The sequence below is a fragment of the Helicoverpa zea genome, chromosome 3 (assembly GCF_022581195.2).
Source record: "Helicoverpa zea isolate HzStark_Cry1AcR chromosome 3, ilHelZeax1.1, whole genome shotgun sequence".
In the NCBI taxonomy this organism is placed as follows: Eukaryota; Metazoa; Arthropoda; class Insecta; order Lepidoptera; family Noctuidae; genus Helicoverpa; species Helicoverpa zea.
Window position 1 is genome coordinate 8,397,437 of NC_061454.1, and position 23,588 is coordinate 8,421,024.

At 37.9% G+C, this 23,588-nt stretch overlaps 2 protein-coding genes across 7 annotated transcripts in view; one reads left to right on the forward strand and one right to left on the reverse strand.

Moving 5' to 3' along the window:
* LOC124645630 (neural-cadherin) overlaps positions 1-23,588 on the forward strand; it is a 259,856-nt gene that overhangs the window by 67,150 nt on the left and 169,118 nt on the right. The gene's annotated exons all lie outside the window — the stretch shown is intronic.
* LOC124645631 lies at positions 20,770-21,355 on the reverse strand. Its single transcript, XM_047185451.1, has 3 exons — positions 21,232-21,355; positions 21,008-21,151; positions 20,770-20,930 (listed from the first exon to the last, which is right to left on the reverse strand). Exons 1-3 carry the CDS (start codon positions 21,283-21,285, stop codon positions 20,772-20,774), a joined length of 357 nt encoding a protein of 118 aa, XP_047041407.1. The 5' UTR covers positions 21,286-21,355; the 3' UTR covers positions 20,770-20,771.

A 23,588-nucleotide genomic window follows, 5' to 3' on the forward strand; every position in this document is an offset into this window, starting at 1 on the left:
TTTGATTTTCATATCTTTATACAAATTAGATTATGTATGTACCTACGTAAGTAGGTACGTACATACATAGATGTTCTTGATGTGATTAATTTCTTGTCTAAACTTAAGGGATTCTAGAGTCAGAGTGGTCAATATTGTCCTAACAGTACATTGTTACGACTTAAAGATTGCGTCATTGTGCGGAACCCCGGGAGTTTATACGCACATGACTCACAAATGAAGTGGAAATATTGTCGCCTATGAACTTGGGGCGAAAGGTTGACAGGATATTACGGTATAAAGTTTTTATTTGTGGATACGGGTCAACGTCATAAAAACATAGGCTATTTGAATTTTATTCGGGCTCGCCATATGTTAATGGTATTTACTTAACAATGCATACGAGATAAATGCGTGAGCCGGGAGCCTATCATGAATTTATGCGTATCAGCTGACCATGTATCATAAAGCATTATGTAGATTTAAAATGGATCCGGAGCCTATATCGAGGTAAGGTCCCTCGGAAGTCATTTTATTATCCTAAACGACTTAGAAAAAGGAACACAGTGCGGGAACGTCGGCAGCTGAAGGAATCGTTCAATTCACGTGCGCAGATGTAGGGTCGTAGGCTAGCAGGCGCTCCGGACCTTGGGCTAATCACAGCCACGACCCGCATTTAAATGTCTTTTTCTCTCTTGTAAATATACGTAATGTGGAAACTTCGGCGAGTGCCCGACGTGAGTACTTGTGTAGTGTTGTGTTCGTAGTGGACCCTTTTCGACGTAGGTACCTACGCGGTGACACGTGGCTCTCATATTTCACAATGTTTCCCTGACCCTGTCGCCAGGATTCGTTAGAAATTGATTGTGTAGACATGTGGCACACTATAAATTGTCCATTTCAAGGGATACGTGTATTAGGTTGTGTTGGCGTCGCGTTGCCGTATCGCGTCATCGTAAATCATGGACTAGAATAATCAGACGTCGCTCGGGGCCGTAATCTGTTTAAGCTTCTCGTCTCTATCAGCGTCTCCGGGAGACAATAGCTAGCTTTAAGTTCTAGTATTCCATCTATAATCTGCAATAGAATTCATGCGATGCAATAAATGTTGAAGTAAGCGGCTCTCAGTCGCAGCGTTGTGTTAGTTCGCACGCTCTGAATACTAATTCGGAGTATTTATGTACAATGAAATAGTGCGTGTTGTAACTGCTGAAATGTGAGATGGATTATATTATCGTTAATGGTGTAACGTGAGGTCGATATTTAGGAATGGGCTAGAATATTGTGTCTCCGGGCCACGTACCAATTTCAGCATATTGCAGCCAGCTGGTGGTGGTGAGACGTGGCGCGGTATTTACACACGCGACGCGCATACTGATCAGCCTGGACCGCGAGGTGCCTTAAGATAAGGATTTTCTCATCTCACCATAAATTTCAACCAATTAATCAAAAATATTCAACACAAAAATCTGAAATTCCCACAGGTTCCTAAACGCGAACTAGTTTTATAAAAAAGTTGGCGCTTTTGATATATCTCTAAATCTGTAAATCACTTTGATAACGAACGATCGATAGGGACTCGTGGATATTTTAAATGTTTAAAGGTGTAGAATGCTTTTTTATTCAGATTTATCTAGCTCGGTCCAAATATATTTTTTTAGCACACACACTTTTATATTTTTATACCTTAGTAAAATGCTGAAATGCCTACATAAATAATTCCGTTAATAAAAAAATATAAAATGGTACACGCAGCAAAGTTTATGTGTTTTCGTACATTTCTATTATTCAAAGCTCGATACATTTTTGTTGCGGCTTTTGTCTGTCCACTTTATATCTTATTTAGAGCCGATACGTTCTGTGGGTCATAACTTTTGTATTAGAACATAGTAGGCACGTACTAACAATCGCTTCTGATTAACGGTACAGAAAATGTCGAACTGGAACCTAGTAATGTACCCAATAATATGACGTTTATTTATAAAGAAACCTTATTTTATTTACAACATTAATCTTTTGAATAAAGTAATTCGGTTTAAGTATAAGGTTCATAAAAAATACACGGAGCGTTTTCATGCACTACCAAGTAAACCTGAGCAGAAAAAAATACGACGCAATTTTTCTTAAATCTTTTAAAATACAACAGCTAAGTTGTTTTTGCGGTTGTGTAAATATTGGTTCAACAGAGTGTAAGTATGCAAATGTAAATTGAGACGATTCGAATTTTATTGAACGCCGTGCGCGGTCAAAAGTCATGATCAATTTTGTCACGCATAATGGGCTTTCCCGGAGTCGAAAATGTCGATGCGGCTGTAAACGTGTATTTCCATATTATCCTCCATTGCGGGTAGTCAGAATAGCAATTTTCAGCGGTCCTTTCGGGGTGCATTTAGCTAAAACGTGTTCGGTATTGGGAATTACAGTGTCGCATTAAATTGTTGTCACTTTGCTCTTTAAAACCAACAGACCCTGTTCTTAGATAAACAGAAATATAATTTTATGTATCTACAAATACGTACCTACCTACAATATAAGCTTATGCACGCGTTTCGTAAGTCTTAGGCCGCGAACGCACAGGCAGGTGGCTTGCTTAGCGCCTAGTGACTAGCGGCTTTCATTCTGGCTATTCGACTAGCTAGGCGCTAAGCGCACAGTGCAGCCGGTCGCGTTCATTTTAGAACGTTCGTTTTACTGGGCTACTCGCTAGGTGACGCGCTAGACACTAGGCGCTAAGCAAGCCACCTGCCTGTGCGTTCGCGGCCTAAGACTTAATCCTGTAGCTATGGCAACGGTTAGGTGCTTAGATGCTGAGCAGTGAACGGAGTGCGTAATATGCAGCTATATCAAACAAGAGCCGAGTATTAAACATATATCCGTGGCAGCCACTGCACTAATATTGATTCCTGAGCTCGAACGCACGAATATAATCTCGAATACTCTATTACCTAAAACCAATGTTCCGCAGGCATCAGACCATGAAGTCCCAGGTTTGCTCTCACGCGAGTAAATAGATATTGTGGATATACATTTTTAGCTCTGGTCCTGGTTTTGGTATTGTGTAAAAGCTAGTCCACCGTTCTTTTTTCGAAACAAGAGTATACATTTTTGAGCTCTTTTCTGGAAACTCTTCTATTTTGTATTCAAGTCGCGATTCCACGAAAAAAGAATCCAGATGAGGTGTTTCTAAAAAAAACTTGTTAATCCACTCAAACGTTCTTAATTAGCTTCAATATTTAGGTAGATATTAGAATCTATTTTATATTTACCAGCGCTGTTATTGAAACAACACAACAAGAAGATGGATGTTTGTGTTCGTTGAGCTAATCTCGGTATTCCGAGAACACAGAATCACGCTACGTAGTATACTGAGTAACAGAACATTAAATCGAATATTTTGATCCGGGCAAAATTGTCTGATATTTTCTCTCCGTGAGCTGTCGAATTCTAACGTCTTTGTAGAAAATTTCTAGCTTTTCTCAATAAATCAATTAGGCAAAGCGTGTTCTCATAGATAGTGAAGTGTAATGCTAGTTGGAAACGTAATTAGGTCCTCGGTTGAGCTCATGCTTAATTGATTGGTTACGACGTAAGCTTTGTATCAATCAACACCAGACATTTGATGTTATGATCTTAATCTCATTATTATGCAATACAAGATAATCGTCGGATAATGTAATTAACATAATAATATTCTGATAGGTAACCGCAAAGCTGGCTTAATTCGAACGGATATTTGCAGATTTGTTAATCCAACAGATTTTATTATTCGTTTACTCTTATAATCGTGGTCTGTGGCAAAGTTTTGGGTTTTTGGCTATGCCTTGTATGTGGTTACGCTACATACATATGTTTATGGAAGTGTTTTCGTCGACGAAGGAAGCAGTTTTAAAGTCGAAATTTTCATAGGTACTTTTTCATAAGTATTCAGAAAGTAGTTCTATATTTCCAACGATTTGGATGACGAAAAGGAAAACGTCGTCCTTAAATATTAGTACAAAGGAGTGCTCGATCTATTTTTAGATGCTTGTTGTTCTATGTTATTTTCATTTTTTATGTTCAGTGACTTGTGCTCCTGATTTCTTTTAGGAAAATTATCTCAGCGATTTACTTACGATAAAAGACACTCCATTGTTGGATTGTCACTACTTTCCTTTCCGACACGGAAACTATGTATATCAAATGTAATAGTTTCAACGTTCGAGGTTACAACAACAGTTTAATAAGGGAATTACAAAAACCAGGTTAACTTGGTCTATAGACACGAATAATTTTGTTTAACAGATTTAAAATATATATTTTATGACTTACCAATTTGGATTCGATGGGCCTTACTACAAAAACTTTAAACCCTGTTTTACACTTGTCTAATAGAATTTTGGCTGCAAAATGAACCATATGTCAACGTCATAATTTGACATTTTTTTAGACAAGGCATAAACTGACGTTTAAAAGTTTTTGTGGTAAGACGGGATACGTTTAAAATCCTGTACCTTGTTCAGTAAAGCTGCTGTATTACGATCTATATAAAATTTTATTTTTTAAACGAACAAACCAACTACCATCAAATTTTATTTTTTAACCCGATGGGTCTCATTGGGTCCGTGTTTTGCGGTTCTCATTCGACCCCTAGTTCCCTGGGTGACTGTTATCGTTTATTTATGCGACTGTTTTAATTAGACTTTCTGATTGTTTGTTTACTGTTATATTTTGGATAAAGAATCAGCGTCTTAATTAAATAAAGCTGGAGTTTTTGTAAGGAAAGTTTTTTTTCGTGGAATTGGACGCTTCGTTAGTTTGGGCGTAACATCTAGGCGACATAAATTGCCTCCGTGGAGTTTAGTTAGTGTCGACAATGCGAGCTCTGGACTGAGATGTTCGAGCCAGAGCCGGCGCTGGGGCGGGGCTTTGTTGCTATAAGTCGTCTATTTCAACTATTTCCAATTACTTGGGCTTAGAGAAGCTGTGCGATGTCGCCAAGTGACAAAGCAATATTCCGCTTGGCGGGCGGCGGGAACTTGGTGGCCTACATTTAACGTTGCGCCCTCGGGAATTCGTGATGAGGACGCGCCCGAGTGCACTGCCTGCTGAGGATTACTGTCAGCTCCTATTAAATATTGCCCTTTACTGAACAATCTGTGCCGAGTGCTACTCTCTGATTGCATTTCACTTGTAATTAGCTGGCAATATGCACCAAATTGGATGTAATGGATTTTACAGTAGTTCACACAGTTTTTATGGGCTTTCTTCTTTTAGTTGTAGCTTTTGTGGAAAAGTAGGGTTCTTGTTATCACATTGCCTGTATAGAGTACTCTAGGTACTATGTAGGTACCTAACTTGCATTAATCTGCATGTGATAAAAAATCTGACCATTTGAAGTATTGGACCATTTTCAAAAGTGTTCTAACCAAAACACAGTTTCAACTGTCCTACTATTATTTGCTAGCCATAATAGTCACCATAGAAATCTGAGTTCGAATACGTTCTAGAATACTGTTGTTTAGAACAGGGACAGTCGAGATTTTAACGAGAGTAAATTAATTTAATCTAAATTCCAAGGAAATAATGTTTAGGTAATAATTGATTGCCTATTTTAACGTTGTAATTTAATAGATTGAATTGAAGGTAAATTGTTTAAAATGCCAGTTATCTCAGGGTCGTTATGTCATTGTATCCGTATTTCTGTAATATCACAACGTTTCAACTGAATTTTCCTTGTCGTTACTACAGCTTTTCACGAGACGAATTCGGGTAATTTGAAAGATTTTCAGAGAAGATGCGGCAACGCGGAGTGAAATGCGAAATTTCTGCTAAATCGTCAAGTCGAGACGAGCGGGTTTATAGGCGCCATAAGTTTCAGGAATCACTCGCCGGCCGTCATAAAAATCACTTCACCCCATCTCGTTTGTGAATATTAAAGCTCGCCCGCTCTTAACGTAACGTGTGTGGTGACATTCATTACTCCACTGATTACATTCTAATGATATTTTGATTGTGCAAAAATATTCAAGTTGAATTTGTAGGCTATAAAATGGAGATACAGAAAGCTATCGCCGTCCGGGCGTAAGTTTAATTAAAACAGAGCATCGCTCGTCGGGCCAACCGTTCAGAGCGGACAGAGCGCTGCGCTCCAATACTGCCTACCGAGAGATGCTTCTAAGCGACTCTAATTAAAAACACTATAATAATTAATTGGAAACATTTGTATTAATAACATCTTTTTGAATGGTTTGTCTCCGTTTCCTAAACTAAGATAACAAATAAGGCCACTGTCTCCTGCATCGATATTATGTTTTTGAATGGAATAAATAATATCTTGAACTTCTGCCAAACGAACCAACTTTAATAGTTGTTTCGAATTTAGTGGAAATCCTTTAAAAGTTAAAAGGTTGAACTTTTCTTCAGTTATCGGGCACTTGTTTCAAGGAACTCGTGCGAACTGATCGCATCGCTTTATACAGATAGGTGAGTTTGAAAGTTGACTAAGCAAGAGAATCTACAAAAAGGTGGTCGTAGAATGCCGACAGAGTTGAAAATTAGAAGTGTTAAGGTTTGCGGTCTCTAGGCGCCATTAGTTATTTTAATTGGCGTTTAAAATGCCCATTCAAAACTAGGCAGACAGGTAATAAATGAAGGATTTAGATAGTCACTCTGGGAATAACATCTGTTAAAGCCTTTTATTTAGTGAAACCCAAATACATTGTAACTTGCTCGTAACTGGATTCAGCTGAATGATTGAATTCAGATATTCCTCCGCTGAAGTATTCGGTTCGCCGCGGCCGCTATTTCTTTGTCTGGGCTCGTAGTAAGTAACCGTTTCAGTGGGTTATTGTCAGTGAGGCTGGAGGAGAGCGTATCAGTATTGGGCGTGGCGTCATGAGTAATGGAACTTTGAGCTCGCATGAGGAGGGTCCACTTATGTCACGAGAAATGCTATGATTGATAATACTACCTTCAGTAAAAACACTGCTCTTTTGTAGCGTAACGATGCCATTCATATATTTTATAGATAAATATTTGTAGTAACGAGCACCGCACCGATCTCTGCGTGAAGTATACGTGGCCGGGAAATAACAAATAGTAAGTTCAGAGTATATCCGAATAATTGGGATCCGAATTGTAATTTTCCGATAGATTGTAGCAAATAAAGCGATATTTGATTTTAATGTGAGTGTAGGAAGGTGTGAAGCTAATAAGCAAGGCCGCGATCCCGCCGGGTAAATTAGCTAATGTTGAAAGTTTTCAAGGCTTAGTTAATTACCTACTGAGGTTCAGGGGGCAGCGTGTGCTCCGATGAGCGCGCGCCTACGTAATGGCTTGTGAAGAGGGGCGTGTAAGATGCCGTTACACACAAGTTACCAGTAAATACGACTTTTGAACTAATGCAGCGTTTCGTCAACTTGAAAGGCGAAAGTTATTGTTGTACCATTTGGGGCGAACTTTTCCGTGTTGTGCTCGTCGCGAAAATAAACTCGGCGGAAGTACTTTTATTGTTTCAAAATTGAGTTTGTCAAAACGACCGCGCTGCAAATTCTTGGAGTTTATTACGTTGAGTTCATCCATAATTTAAAAGTTAGATTTAATAGTTTTATATTTAACTTTTACTTTAAATTAAATCCTAGGAAACTTCAATATAAAGTGTTCTGAGAAAAAGTATGGATGATAATTTCTTTACTGAAACTTTGTTGCCTGTAGAGAATCTTGCGTTAATTATTTTATGAATCAACGTCTTTGTAGGTAAAATGTCAATAACATTTTGCTGGTACCTGTTTTCATGACTTGCCAAAGTTGTCTATGTATTTGCCTTTAAAAAGCCCTACTTGTTATTCTAATTATATCATATACAAATATAATCTTCGTGAAATTACTGCGTGCGCTCTGCGTACCGCCAAAATATGAATCTCGTTTCATTTAAAGGTGTTAGGTAGATAGCTGTGAGGCTACCTACATTTTAGGATGTGATAAAAATATATTTTTAATAAAGTTTTACGAGCAGCTTGAAGTATATTTCCTTCTTTATTATTTTAAATTATTCATGTTGTCTGACGGATACTGTCCGTTTTGGCAAAAATACTTTCCCTCTAATATATTTATAAATTAACGTTCCAACTTGTGAACAACTTGGTTTGTGAGATTTTCAGGAGTGAAATTAGGGGAATGTTTAAATTCTTGAACGTAAACGCAAAGCTGAAGTGGTTGGAAGCTTCGCTAATTAATGAAGTAGCACCACACCGCTGTGTCGGCGCCGAGAATACTAATACCCGAGATATTATTGTCCTAACGCGACCACTACATTACATGGCCCTGCTTAAAAATATTCACATTTTATTTAGGGCAAAAAAACACAATTTGAAAGCACAAAAAAAACTGCATTCCTATATAAGTTGAATGCTAACGTTCTGCTTTGAGTTTTACAGTCATTCAAAGCGGCACACTCGCCAAAAGTAGCATAATTGCAAAGGACATCTCGTAGATTCATTATTACAATCTGCGAATGATATAAGAGCAGACCGCCTGAGCCACTGAGTGGCTATCCAACGAGTATTTTGTACCAGCTAATATTAAATTAATAGGAATGTTTGTACCAGCAAAATGTTCATTAATTTATACGGAACGTAAAATTTTAACACCTCGCAATCTCTCCAAGAATCAGTTAATTTTGTTGAAATTCGCAGTTTACTTGCCGCAGCAGGTGTTAAAATAGAACACAACTGGGGTGTCTTCAGTTTAGCCACTTCCCCGCTAGCAGTTTCAGCTCACGTGCACTTGTAATGTACTACGTAACTGATATAGCGTAAGTTAAAGCGATCCCAACAGATTCAGCGTTTTATATTGAACGTAATAGCGGACGGGATACCATAGCAAAGCGGAATATTTGTGATACGATAAAAATACTTTGTTTAGACGCTTTTTCCTATAGTAAACACTTTTATATGGTACCACTTTTGGCTACTCTACTGCCTTCAAATAACGACGGACAATTGTTATTGTAATTCCCCATAGACTGTCCGAATGAAAGGAAGACATACATATAAACATACGTTGTTTACTGTCGTACAAAACATTAGTGGAGGGGGAAGAGTTATTGTGTCGGTCATAGGCCGTGATTTAATATTGCTATTACGGGATACTGTGTTGCAATTTTAAATAAAGCTGTAATAAATCCTAAGCGCTGCGCTGCGACCTAGTGCAATTGAAATGAAAAACCGTGAGATGTACTTTATGCAAATATCGTTACTATATTTTACTTCTACAAATAAAGCAACTATATAGGTATAGATAGTTCAACTCAGATTTGCGCGCGGCCCTATGTGTGCGTCGGCTTGTAAATATACAACTTTCATTCGTGTGACAGTGACGTCGTCCGAGCATGACGTGTTCTTATCGCTTTTTGTTATGGGTACAGTCGTTTACGAAAATGTCTAGTTCTTCACGGAGAAAATGTTTAAGGAGTCAGGTAGCGTTTCAAAAAATGAAACAACATTCAAAGCTTTTTATTATTACATTTTACAGTTTTTCATTATTTTCTCATAAGTTTTTTCAAATTGACGTTGACAGTATCTAAGAAATAAATGAGGTGAAATATCTAAAATGAATTAAATACTCCTTACATATTTTCTAGATCTCGGGGTACGCGGACAATAAATAAAAGTGTGGACTAAGAATGTAAAGACGTATAATCTAGTATAATAATATAAACAAAATGTGTGGGGAATTTTAAAAAATAATATTGCTTCGCATAATGTCGACCAAAATAAGACGGAAATAATGAAACTCATAAATGAACGTTTAAGTCATATTGATGAAGGGATGTTGGGTAATACTTGTCGACATGTACAAAAGAAAAAAGAAAAATACTATAGACATTTTGACATGGAGTCAAAATTTATAATTTACCTCGGTGAGAGTAGCGAATCCGAAAATTCATCATTTGATTTTTCAAGTAGCGATTCAGAATCATTATAAATAAATAAACATTAAATTACGTAATAACTGTTTTTCTTTAAACAGCCGTAACCCCTAAATAACTGTATTTGTACCCGACTGTACCTCTTGTCACGCACACAAAGTCACTGTGTATGTACAAGGGTTACCCACACATAAGGCCGCGCGCAAGACTGAGTTGAACTTACTATACTATACTTTACTTTTGGAGACATAAAAAGCGAAAGTTTTGTAATTTTAATTTTAAAGGTGTAGTAATATTTTACCGTGAAAACTATCCGCTTTGTGTTGAACTTTTCAAAACTGTTCTTCTTATTACAAAGTACTGTTAAATTGAGAACTTAAAACGCAGTACGATGTTCTGGCTATTTTTAGTACCGTCGGAATACACAAAGGTAAATATAAAATGCTCGGCTTTTATTAGATTTTTCAGTGTTCACTCGATTGAACAATGTTATTGGTTTGCTATCGCTGACTCGCGTCTGTCTATATGTGACATGTGTTTGACCGATGTGAGGCAAAAAAAACATTATATAGAGAAATCTCTCGAAACATTTTTGTCGGTTAATGTTTTTTAGAAGGCTAACAATCGAACCTTTAGCCATTTAAAAAAGCTGGCCTAGCCCGGTGATGTAAAGTTTAACTTTATATTTGTCAGCGTTTTGTTTTTAAACTGTATTTGACTGGTGCTCTTGGACAGGTAATGGAAAGCCTCGGAATTCGCACTTGACAACCTTTTTAAAACACTTGGTCGAAATGTTCGTCGTAAGCAGGTGTACCAATAAACGCTGTCTTCGCAAGCTTTTCAGCTCACGTTCCTGGCAAGTCGTAACACCAAGGCACTCTTATATGAAATACCGTCTTTATGGTTACTTATTGCTACGAATATGATCGCCATACAGAACATTTATACATTTTTTTGTACGTTTTTCTGTTGCCAAGACGGGTTTTATTGGCTGTAACCATAAAATACATTGTAACTACACATGTAATGTCGCGTGTAGTAAATATGTAATGGCATCGGATTCGTGGTCATCGCAACACTCGTTATTAGTGAATATATTGTACTGATTTCAATTTCTGTTTATAAAGACCCTTTTTAGTAATACGGTCAGGTTCTTTGATGTGTACATGAAGGCCGATTTTCAAACTGAAACGTTTTCCCTTACTGGAATCACGTAGTCTTCTTGCCCACTGTAGGATAAATATAGAATTAGAGGGTAAAGTCAGTAACGGAGGATAGGTCGCTGTAATGTGGTTGTTAGGGTCGGGTAGATTGGGGATACGTTAGATTAATTGAAGTCTTTAAAACGTGCTCTCTCTGTTTAGAAAGTAAGTAGAAGTTTTATCTCGGAATACGTAATTAGTATTGAGTAGTATGGCTGAGCTCAAACCGACTTACATACGTCGGGCGTGACTCAACTAAGCGGTTGATATACTTGTAAGCTCCTCGTCGAGTCAAAGCGCTTAAACAAGTAAAATATGAGCGGTTTGTGTATGAATTGCGCTACTGAATTGTTGAATTTTCTGCTTGCTTTTACAATTCTCTATGCGAGTGAGCTAAGTCGCGGTGGAGGCGAGGTGCATTAAAATAGCCTTCACGAGTGATACGTAAATGATCCCTTTTAGATAGCCTTGTCCTCATCTTTCTGTCTGGACTGTTTATTTTTGCTACGTGCTAAATTGTAATTGTTGGTGGCTGCTGTTGACATGAGAAAATATATGTTGTACAGTTATAGTATGTATCTACGTAGGGTAGATTAGACGACTACGTAAACAATATTCATTGAACCGCTTATTCTTGTATATAGGGGTTGAGCTGTTTTTTACATAGACATTGACGTATTATAATTACTACACGTATTACACTTACATGAGGGCCGGATCCGTCTTCGTATTTCTCCCAAAGGTATATTAGAATTTTACGGTGGCGATTGCATGTTTCCGTTAGCCCACATGCTACTTACGGATTTTATGCAGCGACCATAAAACGTATGCTTGTTCCGAGAGTCTTAAAACTTACACACTTAATGCAGGAACAAATCCTTTATATGGCTTATATTTTTGTTGTATTTCCACTTGTATTTCGCTAGTATTCCCGAAAGGTAGCTGCGCAAGTTTCGCAAGTCAAGTTATAAGTCTCATCACTCATAATGTATCGTGTACCTACCTTGACCTGAATTTGTTGGGGTTTTTCTCGTGGTTGTTATTTACCTCAGTAATAAGGTCCTTAGTAAAAGTTACTACTGAAATGGCATAATCTAGGGGTACCGAAGTGTTTACAATTAATAACCTATAAGTTTTTGTGTGCCTAATTTATGTTTTGATGCATTCATTTGTTATGAAGAAATAGTCGCTCGTAAAAATGTTCATTTTAGCTATGTAATGCACACATACATTTGCCGTGAAAGCACCCGGTAGCATGTTTTGTTCCTCTCTCATTCCGAGAACGTGTACTGTCTGAAACTATTCCGTGTAAGTTCAGTCTTGTGCGAGAAAATATCATAAACAACTGAAGAAAACTTATTAAAACATGAAAATAGTTGTTGTCGTACCGAAAGGTAGGTCATGGGTGATTTATTCGTAGGCGTCCAGATGATAAATAGGTACACAATGTAAGTGGTAATTTATAGATATGTGATAAATCAAAGCGAGAGTCTCTGGGGCACAAGCATGCGAAGGTGAATGAATCAATCATGATAAATTATGCCGTGTGCTGGCGTCGAAACGTTCATGCGAGGACTAACTCAGTTTGGACGTAAAAACATTGCCATTTTGATGCTTAGCAAAAATCTATATTACTTTTTATGTACCATGACATGAATTTTAATGAAAAAATATTTAGGATGGAAAAGCGCTACTACTACTACTTTTCAACAAAATGTTTGATGTAAAAAAAATACCTATTTTATCGCAACGGTTGCAGCCATGAAATTCGTTTTTGCTCTATGGGTGTCTAGAGAAGAATAAAATAAAGTTGTTGCAGTGAGAAATACAAAGAAATAGTTAGTGGTGACTGGTGAGGTCCCTGGCGGCGTATGCCGTCGACAGGTGTGGAGCGCGGCTAATGTGCGCGTGACTACCCAACAATGACTTGGGGGAAATGATATAACTTTATTTTCGTGCGGTTTTTCTCAGCAAACTTTGTTACTATTTATGTAACGTTTGCTATTGTTTTGTTAGTGACAAAAATAGTTTTTACTGAGAAATGCCCATCTCTACAAACTTTTAGGGTAAATAAAGCTCCCATAACAGGGAACACAGTAAGATCACAGGTGCAATGTATAGCACTACTGAAATATTGTATGTGCCCGTTACAATCACACTGGCAGCTATAGTTCCCCTACCCCATAGCAATTTCGCTTAACGGCACGAATACGTATCGTGATACTTATTCCCCGGACGTACTTTACTGCTGCAGAATTTTGTAGATAATTCCAACTCCTAAACAGATTTAACACCGAAAAATAGCTCGCAATATGTTGCATTTTATACGCAGTGGCAGTCTTTAATCTGGATACTTTGGTGCACCTCGAAGGGAGCTCACGGCGGGATCAATTCCAGGTGCGCTGCAGTCGCGGACCAGTTTCCGCTCAAAATGAAAACTCACGCCAACGAAACACGTACATATTGTTTATAGGAGACACGTAGCTTATTTGGTGCCAAGCGCTCGCCATGACGACTCGAGTGTGCTCACGTATACAAACTTGAGCTTATCTAGTTTCATACATCTGTGACGAAGGAAGCATAATTTGAATGCCCCACATACTTGTCATGATTGCTTCAGTCAGGAAATTTTAGTGTTACAGTGCAGACGCAGACTAAAATTTTCATTTGACGGAATGTATACCCAGATAGCTACTTAGTTCTTCGAAGTCCTTATCTGTCCTCTCCCTCCATTGGCAACGCCTACGTGACGGCATCCACATGAAAAAAAGATGTAGCTTGTACGTTTATTTGCAGTCATGAATAACTTTAACGCGGCGCAGTATCAACGTAAGCTGTCTACTAAATCTACACTAACTTCACCGACTACATACAACTTATTTCTTAAATACATTTCTCGCGAATATCAACAAAGAGGAACTCGTATTACTGAACGTTTCAGGGGAACAGGCGGCGTGACTGACGGCGCCTGACGTAAAGTGTTGTTCACTGAGATTGCTACAAATCGCTTCCTGTTATATTGACATTGTTCTTGTGTCAATGTTTTTGTTCACACACCAAAAATGCCTTCATATATGCGACTGAAAACCAATATTAGGGGCGTTTTGTGTGACGTGTGGCGTGGTTACATGCCAATTTTTGGTCTATTACGGATTTATTCCGCTTGTGATGTTCTATGGCGAAAATGTATTTGAGAAATAAGCGTGTACTGTAGGGCCACGTGGAGGTGATTAATGATTTTGTTTTAGCAAAATTGGTCCAAAACAAACTCAATTTATTATTTGCGTCTTTTTGCTGTGTCGTCTCTCCAATGTGGAGTAGATAAGTATCCATAATGATGCGTAACGGTTGATAAGTTGCCAGGTTTTCAGTCAAATGTCGATCAATTTTATTCGTTGCTTCTCGAATATTGCGTGATGTTCATCGGGTGGAACTGTCCTTATCTGCGTCTGCCAACACAACATGGAAATCAAAATAATCTTGTTCCATTCTATCTTCCCACTCATCTTTCACTTTTTTGTGGACAAGCTTACTTCTGTTTTTGTTCCGTTTCGGCGCTATATTTTAGCGACAACGCATTTGGATCTTTTGCGTAACCACATTCGTAACACTCGAGGCGCAGATTTCCTTTCCTTATGGTTTGTTTATAGACGTAAGTTTTTATTGTAATTCCGCACGCAGGTGGCTTACATACTCGCTATTACGCAGGGATTTTCCCTTAAAACTCCTACGAATTACAATTTTATTCATGGTCATGAATAATTGCTTGTTATAGATACGCTTGCCTTCACGGATGGCATAAAACGGTTAGAAGGTTTTGTCGCCATCACTGAACCTAAGCTACATCCAACCCACGCTGGAAAACGATTATTTGAAGAGAAAAAAATGTCGATTGCGGAATTGCATTTATTCCGTTGCAATTGCGTCGCAACGAGCGGTTATTTTCTTAGGCAATTCCGATTATCTTTGCGGGGCGGATCATTAGGGGCCATCCGGGGCTTAGCGCGACATTGCGGATTATGCTTCCATCTAGTACATGAAGATAGTTTTTAGCTCCTTCTTTCTGTAGATTATCTCCTTTATTAGGTCCGTTTTGTTCGTTGGCTGTTTTATTATTTTCGTAACGTCAGCAATAATGTGGGAAAGTGGTCCGAGGCGGCGCGTTATGACTGTCCCGTAGAGATATTGTTTGGCATTGAACTCGGGATCTATTTGTGATGGAATGGGGGTTTTCGTATTTGTTTCCGTTTTTCTTTTTATTCCCGGTCCCTGGTTCAGTAATATAGGCGAGGTTCTATCGGGGTTTTATTTTATATGATTTTTTCGAAGTGCTGGAATATCCCAACGCTACCGACGATGTAGATAGTAAAAAACGAAAAATGGCTTAGCGACTTTTAAAAATATATTTTTATACAAATAAAGTCCATGCTGGGTACATGAAAACTTTTGAAAGGTGTCATGTGTAGAATAAACAAGAGTTGCCTAATTGCAAGTTGCACATAATTCTGTAATTAAACTAATTAACGATTTCCCAGTAATAACTTTCGTGTTTTCCCCTGAATATATGAAGCTCGTTTACAACCGACAAATTGCGGCGGGGAAATAAAAGCTATTGAAGTTCGTAGTGGTTTCAAATATATTTATGTACTGTTTTAAACAACGGATGTTTAGTAACAATGGAAAATGTATGTTGTATAAAATAGTATTCATTGGAACGTAGGCATTTGGTGACGGCGATTCAATGCTTTCACCGCATATAATTTATTATCATGTTTTGCTCGACTACCAGCTCTATAAATAAAGAGTAAGCACTTAAAAGCTACGCAGAGTGCTTGAATAATACTATGACTGAGAGTAGTATTGAAATAACCCTTTTTAATTTTATTTGCAGAGCCTTTTAGTTAATAAAAATAATTATTCGCAGGAAATATTGGAAAATTGTATTAAACATGATTGAAGACCATTTACATTTAAACAGTTTTAGAGAATCAGAATACTGATCTTGTTTGTCTTACGCGGCGACGGAGCTACTAACGCAATTAAACGTGGTAGCTAGCTAGAAAATGAATAATTCTGCCTTTGATATGATATGACATCGCAGGTCGTACAGTTAGCAAATCGCCGGTATTCCGACGATCGATTGCCTGCCGCTGCCCGTGTCGCCTTCCTCGAGCAGTATTCCGCCTAGTAAGCAGTAAAAATAAATGACGGCAAACAGGGTTGGGCTTAAAAGCTACGCAGAGTGCTTGAATAATACTATGACTGAGAGTAGTATTGAAATAACCCTTTTTAATTTTATTTGCAGAGCCTTTTAGTTAATAAAAATAATTATTCGCAGGAAATATTGGAAAATTGTATTAAACATGATTGAAGACCATTTACATTTAAACAGTTTTATTTTTAAATAATGGTTCAAACATCTAAGTTAGTTACAGTTTAGAAAAAGAGATACTTCTCGCAAAACATTAAAGAAACATTATTAGGAATAACGTAGAAGTATATAGTTGTAATCTCCGTATTTGCTTTACGAAAGTGACGTACGGCGTCAAATATTTAGTTAATCTGATTTTATCCATATTTTAACAAGTTTTTTTTGCCGGACCAGTCCTTGTCATTTCATCTTCGATATAAAACTTTATAACTCATAGAAATTGCTTAAGCAAAGATGTTTTGTTCATAAAATTATTAAAGACCGGACTTTGGTACAGCAGTTGACTTTAGCCAATCTGCTTAGGTATTCGTGAACTAACAGTTCGAAGTATGGTATACTCGTGTATAAACTTCCCAAGTTGCTGTGTAATGCACTTGTGTGGTATACTATATACGTATCTATATGTATCATGTTCTAAGGTTTATGTAGGGTTTATGGGTATTCTCAAGAGGCCTGTGAGTTCTACAGCCAAATCCTTTTGTTGGTGGATTTTTTGTATAATATCGGCATACACGCGTGCCCTGAAGAGTCGTTGGTCTAAAACCCCTCTTAAGCGTGGGCTTGCCTCTCATACTCTCAAACTTGTTTGTGTTTAGAAATACCTATTAGCATATACCAAAATTAGAAGTGTTGAAACAGCTTAACTTAGTGTTTAGATTTTATACCCAGGTCAAGGTGACATTGACCAATGACATTGCGCTTAGAAAGATCTACTAGGCTACGAGGCGTTTTTATATCGTAAAAAGGATTCGAAATATTAGATCTGGATTTCTTTTATATGTTTTCTTTAACATTGATATTTAATATTAATACGTAGGTCAGGCATCGTATTAAATGTTACTAAATGAAATTGATGTTTCATCAAGCTTGTAGTTCTGATACATAAAGCACTCCGCGTTAATTCCAAATCCATTCTGTGTATGTATAGAATTGTATCCGAAATCAATCAGCCGTTAGGGCGTGATTAAAGCAAACACCGAAACATTAACACTTTTGAGTGAAATGTTAGCTAATCCCCCTTTAAATCGGCTTTTAATATTTTTCTGGATATTGCTGAACAATACTTTTTCTACACAGCCAGGATTATATCTTAGCATATTATTTTTCATTGTGTTTTCTTTCCTTTCAGGTAAGCTTGGATTGGATCGCGCTTTTAGCTTGAGTGAGTACGTAATATAAGAAGGATAAAGGTATGTGTATAAGAACCGTGATTTTATTTATGAAATTAGGTCGACGTGATCTCACATAGGTAGGTACCTACTCAAAATTAATTTCATTTAGGTACATTCGCATAGGACATGAATATATTACTTACATGTATAAAGTGGCACAAGACCAATTTAATCTCCACTCCGACAACCGCAACAAATCACTGGAATAGTCTTATCGGAACGTCGCCGTCGCCGACAAAAAATAGCTTTGACATCCGACATGGTAACTCGCTTAGGACGTGAGGTCTTTATTACATTTCGCACTAAATATCGTCGCAGAATACTGATCTTGTTTGTCTTACGCGGCGACGGAGCTACTAACGCAATTAAACGTGGTAGCTAGCTAGAAAATGAATAATTCTGCCTTTGATATGATATGACATCGCAGGTCGTACAGTTAGCAAATCGCCGGTATTCCGACGATCGATTGCCTGCCGCTGCCCGTGTCGCCTTCCTCGAGCAGTATTCCGCCTAGTAAGCAGTAAAAATAAATGACGGCAAACAGGGTTGGGTACACGGGTATGTACGAAGAAACGTTAACAGGTCGATTATACGAGCCCATCGAGCGCGTACGTACTTGAGCGATCCCGGACCACTCCGGTCGCGTGCCTAATGACGGGTCACGCATCCAAATAGGCGGTCTGCTCCCAACCAATCCGATATTCTAATACAATAGGTACATTCATTCGAAATTCAGTCGTATGAGGATTTATGTTTGCGCGCAGTACATAGCTACCTCATCATCCGTACAGCTTATTCATGTTAATGCACTAGATTATAGTAGAGTAGGTAGTACTGATTTATTCTGTACATGAATAACAGCATTCGTGGCTGTAATGCAGCTATACAGTGCTACATAGTATTTTATGTCGGTACGTCTTACCTATTCCCGTTTCCAATTGTACCCGGCTAGGTGATGTGAATAAGTAAGCGTGTTGCTTACATTTGCGGCCATAAAGTCAGCACTTTGATACATAGTGTTTTATTGTACAATGTACACCCAGCAATGCCATGTTATGAGAAACCATTTGTTAATGTCCAATGGAGATGTTTAATACGTTTTGCAAATAGACTAGGCGTGGTGCCAAAATGTTAACAGAATAGAAAACTTATCCAGACCATGCAGACGCACAACTTCTAACTACTTACTTACTGTAAATAAGTGCACGTACTATATTCTATTTGTTTAGTCGGAAAATGGTTCGCTTCCATTCGGTTATTATGTTCCTTTTTTCCAACAAAAAGCTTTTCTAAAAATGGAGATTATCTTCCACATTTCAACAATGTCGCTATACAACCGACTAAATAACAAGCTCTGTATCTTTTCAAGATCAGCAAAAATCAAAATTTACAAAAAATATGTCGATTCATTTCAAGATAATGAATGAAGTTCAGCAATTCATTGTCCGTGGAAAATAATTAACTGGCTGACTCGACACAAATCGAAGCATCCCGGACTGGAAGTCCAAAGATTATGCAAAGTTTATAATCCTCCTGTTGAGTACACCTTTGTGTCAACGGAATTAAGAAGAAATCTCGAGTCTGAGATAATTTTAAGAGTTGCAAGCACTTGGCTTGATTTGTTGTAGCCGCTTTGAGATAATTTATATAAAGCTAACAATCCTTTTAGCGTGTACATTATAATTCGGGCGGTGCAAGCGGGCAGCGCGGCGAGTTTAGCGCGGTCGTCATTGTTTTCAGGCGGTAATTTATATTGTGCTTTAGGAAATTAGCGAGGCGGCCGCCACAGGCTCAGGTGCCACCGCGCGCCATTACCAACCAGATTTACTTCGCAGATCTCGCTCTGCTAAGACGAGTAATTTGTTGTGTAATTATTACAGCTCATTAAAAATATATTAACTACGCTCCCTTTATTTAATTTTACAAGCAGACGAATTGGTCGAGTTTATTAAATAGCCCTAACTATGGATTCATCTATTGTTATTTGTATTTTCGGTGTAGTTTTATTTGGATATGTAAAAGTTAAACCAATTATTTCAGTCTGTTGAGTAATGACTCATTAATTAGCGAATTCTGGCATGATCGTGTTCTCTGTTATTACCTGTTTAATGTTGGTATCAATTAACCAATATTAAAAAACTATTGGCGAACCGATCATTGTCGAAATTAACGGAATCTACATTTAGCGTACTGTGTTCGGCGTGAATGGAAGGGCATGTAATTATATACGCAATTTCAGTAAATCATGGAGAAATCATGGAGCATCATTGAATATAATTAGGTGCTATTGAAAGCTGCGGGAGGATATTGAAAGCTGCGATGAAAATTAGTCTCCACTACTTGTGAATAAGCGCCATAATTTTATTCTCGAAATTATTTAATTTCACGCCAGATGCGGAACGAGTACGTTTGTAGGACAGTGTTTGTAAGACTAAAACAGTAGTGCGATTACAAAGACTCGCGGTACGTAAACGAGGTATAAAAACTTCATAAAATAATATGTCCACCGTTTGTTTTAGTCGTGTATGGCGGTCTGCCGTTTAGCAAAATTTCAGCGCGTTTTAATGCGATCTCTTTTTCCTCTTTTAGCGGTAATGGTGACAGCCTCCGAGTTCTCCCGGGCGACCATTTATAACGAGTTTTAATCGCGACACGGAAATTAGTTATATTACGCGTCTATCCGGCCCGTCGACTATATTATATGGTGGTTAACTCAGACGCCACTCGCGAGGGGTGCACCGCACCTAACTGAAATACGATAATTATGGCAGTTTGATAAAAACGACTACCAACTTTTGGGACAAGGCACTCAATTTGTAAATATCGTTCCTGAATATACACAGCCTTTTATTCGACGATAAAACTGAACTTCAGTATTATTTCTCGGAAACCAATAATGTGAATAAATGGTGTCAAATCGACACCATTTTCTATCGAATATTCTGGACGGTCTTTTGCAGTGGTAGGTGATGTCACAGTATAAGGATAGACTGGCTCATAATACTCATATCTATTGAATGCTTACAAATTATAATATCAGATTTAAATGAGAAAGATACAAAATTATACATTTCAAATATTTAATCAGGTTTCTTAATGTTCAACACTGCGTATACACAGAAAAAGTTGTTTACCTTATTAAAAGACATTGTTTTGAACCCGTACTCGCCGTAAAAGAAACTCGTGCCCAAAAACATCTTAGCCTTCGCTGCGAAGTCGAGGTGTACCTCGTAGCGACCCTGTGTATAAAATGGCTTTTAATTTAATGGAAACGATCACGCTCTGAAATTAGTTGATACTTATCTGAAAATCTTACCTTGTTAACTTTGCAATTCTTAGTCAAATTGAACGCATCAACAAGAATGGGGCCCAAAACAAAATGTTCACAGGGTTTGTTCAGAGCGTAGTTCCACAACTTTTTTGTAACATTGTTGGTTATTGTGCTAGTTACTATTTTAGCCTGAACAAAACACAAATTAGTTACTAAAATATGTAGTGTATAGTTACAGTGTTTTGTAATTTTTTAATTAAAATACCCACCGAGGTAGCTGGACAGTCCCTAGGAAAATCTAGGTTGAATACTATGTCCGACATGTTTTTTGAACTTTTGATTTCAAATAGGCCACACTCTGACTGCTTGGGACCTTTACAAGTTTCAAACTTTTCCCATACCACTTCGTACGGGCCCTGGAATTCAAGAGTCATTACAATTATCTGAGCATAGTCCACTTGTGTTTCTGTTGTATTGTATTCCTGAATTGAAAAGTACTTCTCAATTTATCTGAAGTTGCTTTCGATTTGCTTTCTTCAATCTTCCTTAAGATTTTAAGTGTAATGAAAATTGCTTGTTATTGGAGATCCAAATCTTTGAGTAAACAAAAAACCGGATTGGCCGATGTAATCAGGTGTGAATAGATTTGTGTGAATGACGGATCATTGGGGTGAGCAAATGTCTGGAGGAGCGGATATTCCTTTGTCCAAAACTGTGGGTCTTACGCTTGACTTAATCAATGATATCTGCCTGTGTTTTGATGCCAAAGAACAATTTAAATATGTACCTAATGGCTACTTCGAGCAGAAGTAATGGCAATCACTGTGTAATTAGTACACAAAAATGCTAAGATTGTATAAATGAGCATACACATAAATATTTTTGTATTCTGATCCCCTTACACTACAACGCAAATTCATCTAGACCAAGTTTATGTTATTCAAATAGAAAGCGCTTTGTTGGTGTGTAGTTTCCATGGGGTAGCCGTAACCGAAACCTCACGTTACCTGAAGGTATTTGTGCAATATTGCTTTCTGCGAACATACACTTGTAAATTGGTACGGAACCACTCCCATTACTTTCCACGCAGTCAACGCAGCGTCGGCTTAACGTGCTGTCAAGAAAAATAAAATATAGGTGTGCCGGGACCGGCGCGGTTACTCGGGGACGCCGGGGAACTACGATACCACGCGTTGACAAGTAAACGTGCTGATGTGCTAATGGTAGACCCCGGTCCCTCGACCGGACCTAATGCTACTCCAAATTACGTCTAAGCAAATCAACCAGCCAATATCTATGTTTGAACAGTGCAGTAAATACAATATAGCAACTTACATAGTTTTTGTTGTCCGTTTGCCCAATCCCTTCAATTATTAATGAGGAAAATATAATAATGTACACCAGATACTGCATGACTTCCGTGGGCACAAACAATGTTGACGTTCTACACGTGCTCGATGTATCGCTGTTTTGATACATTACTTTTTTCAATGTAACAAAATGCACGAATTGTTGTAATTTTATTTTCCATCGTCGTCATTAAAAATGTAATAACCGTAGATTTGGACGATTGTAAATAATTGGCCATATACGGATATTGAATGTGGGCAGAGATGATAATCATGATAATGTACAATCATTATTCGGATCACATTTTCTTTGTCCCACAAGATAATGAATTTACTCGAATTATAGTAGCTGATAATGCTAATATATGCGCAAAGGAATCATATAATAGCATTAATCGTGAGGGGTCGTTACGAGCGAGCGTGGCTCCGGCAATCATTAGTGCATTTTATTTCACGAGCCGCGCAGCGCCGCGCAACTTCGTAGGTAGCTTAATGCGTTTCCCCATTACCTGTCACCTCTACCATATACAATCCTTTTAAGCTTAACCCGTTATTGTTTTCATATCGGCCTGTTTCATTATTCAACTACATACCTGTCAATATGTTACACATTACATTTCGCTTAGAGGTTACATGAAAGCTACAATATGTAATTCGTATTGAATTTCAGTATTCAGTAAACTAATGAAATGATTTCGCACCTGAGTCTAATTTATTGAATTGCTAATACAAAACATTATTGTTACGAAAAATTCGTCTTTCAAATTTGATTTCAATTAACTATCGACTTAAATAATTGCTTTGATAGAATAATGCAATCAAAGTGTAGTATGTCAAGCATGTTTAAAGTGTAGGTAGTGGCGGTCGACATCGACGAACTGTTCTTGTGCAGCGAGCACCGGCTTAGTTGAGTGGTTTGCTCCGCCATTTGTTATACGAAACTAGATACTAGTGAGTGCACTCGGTTCGGCGGCTATATCTGAGTCTTCCCGCAGACCCTCGACCTCTCTGTTTGCCAGCTTATGTGGCGATCGCTAGGCTTAGTCTAAATTGCAATTAAACGAACTTGCGCTTTTGCCCGTTCCCGCAACGATATTGAACTGTTTGTAGCTTTGGGCGTGTGAAAATAATTTTGAAACAAACGAAACGGTTTTTGCCACTTCGTGAAATCTATAAAAACTCCGACGCTCAGTCAGCAGTTTGATAGATATTATGTTTTCATGGACACTTTCGACGCTCAATCTTTAGAAATGGCTGGCACGATAAAGTGTAAAGAG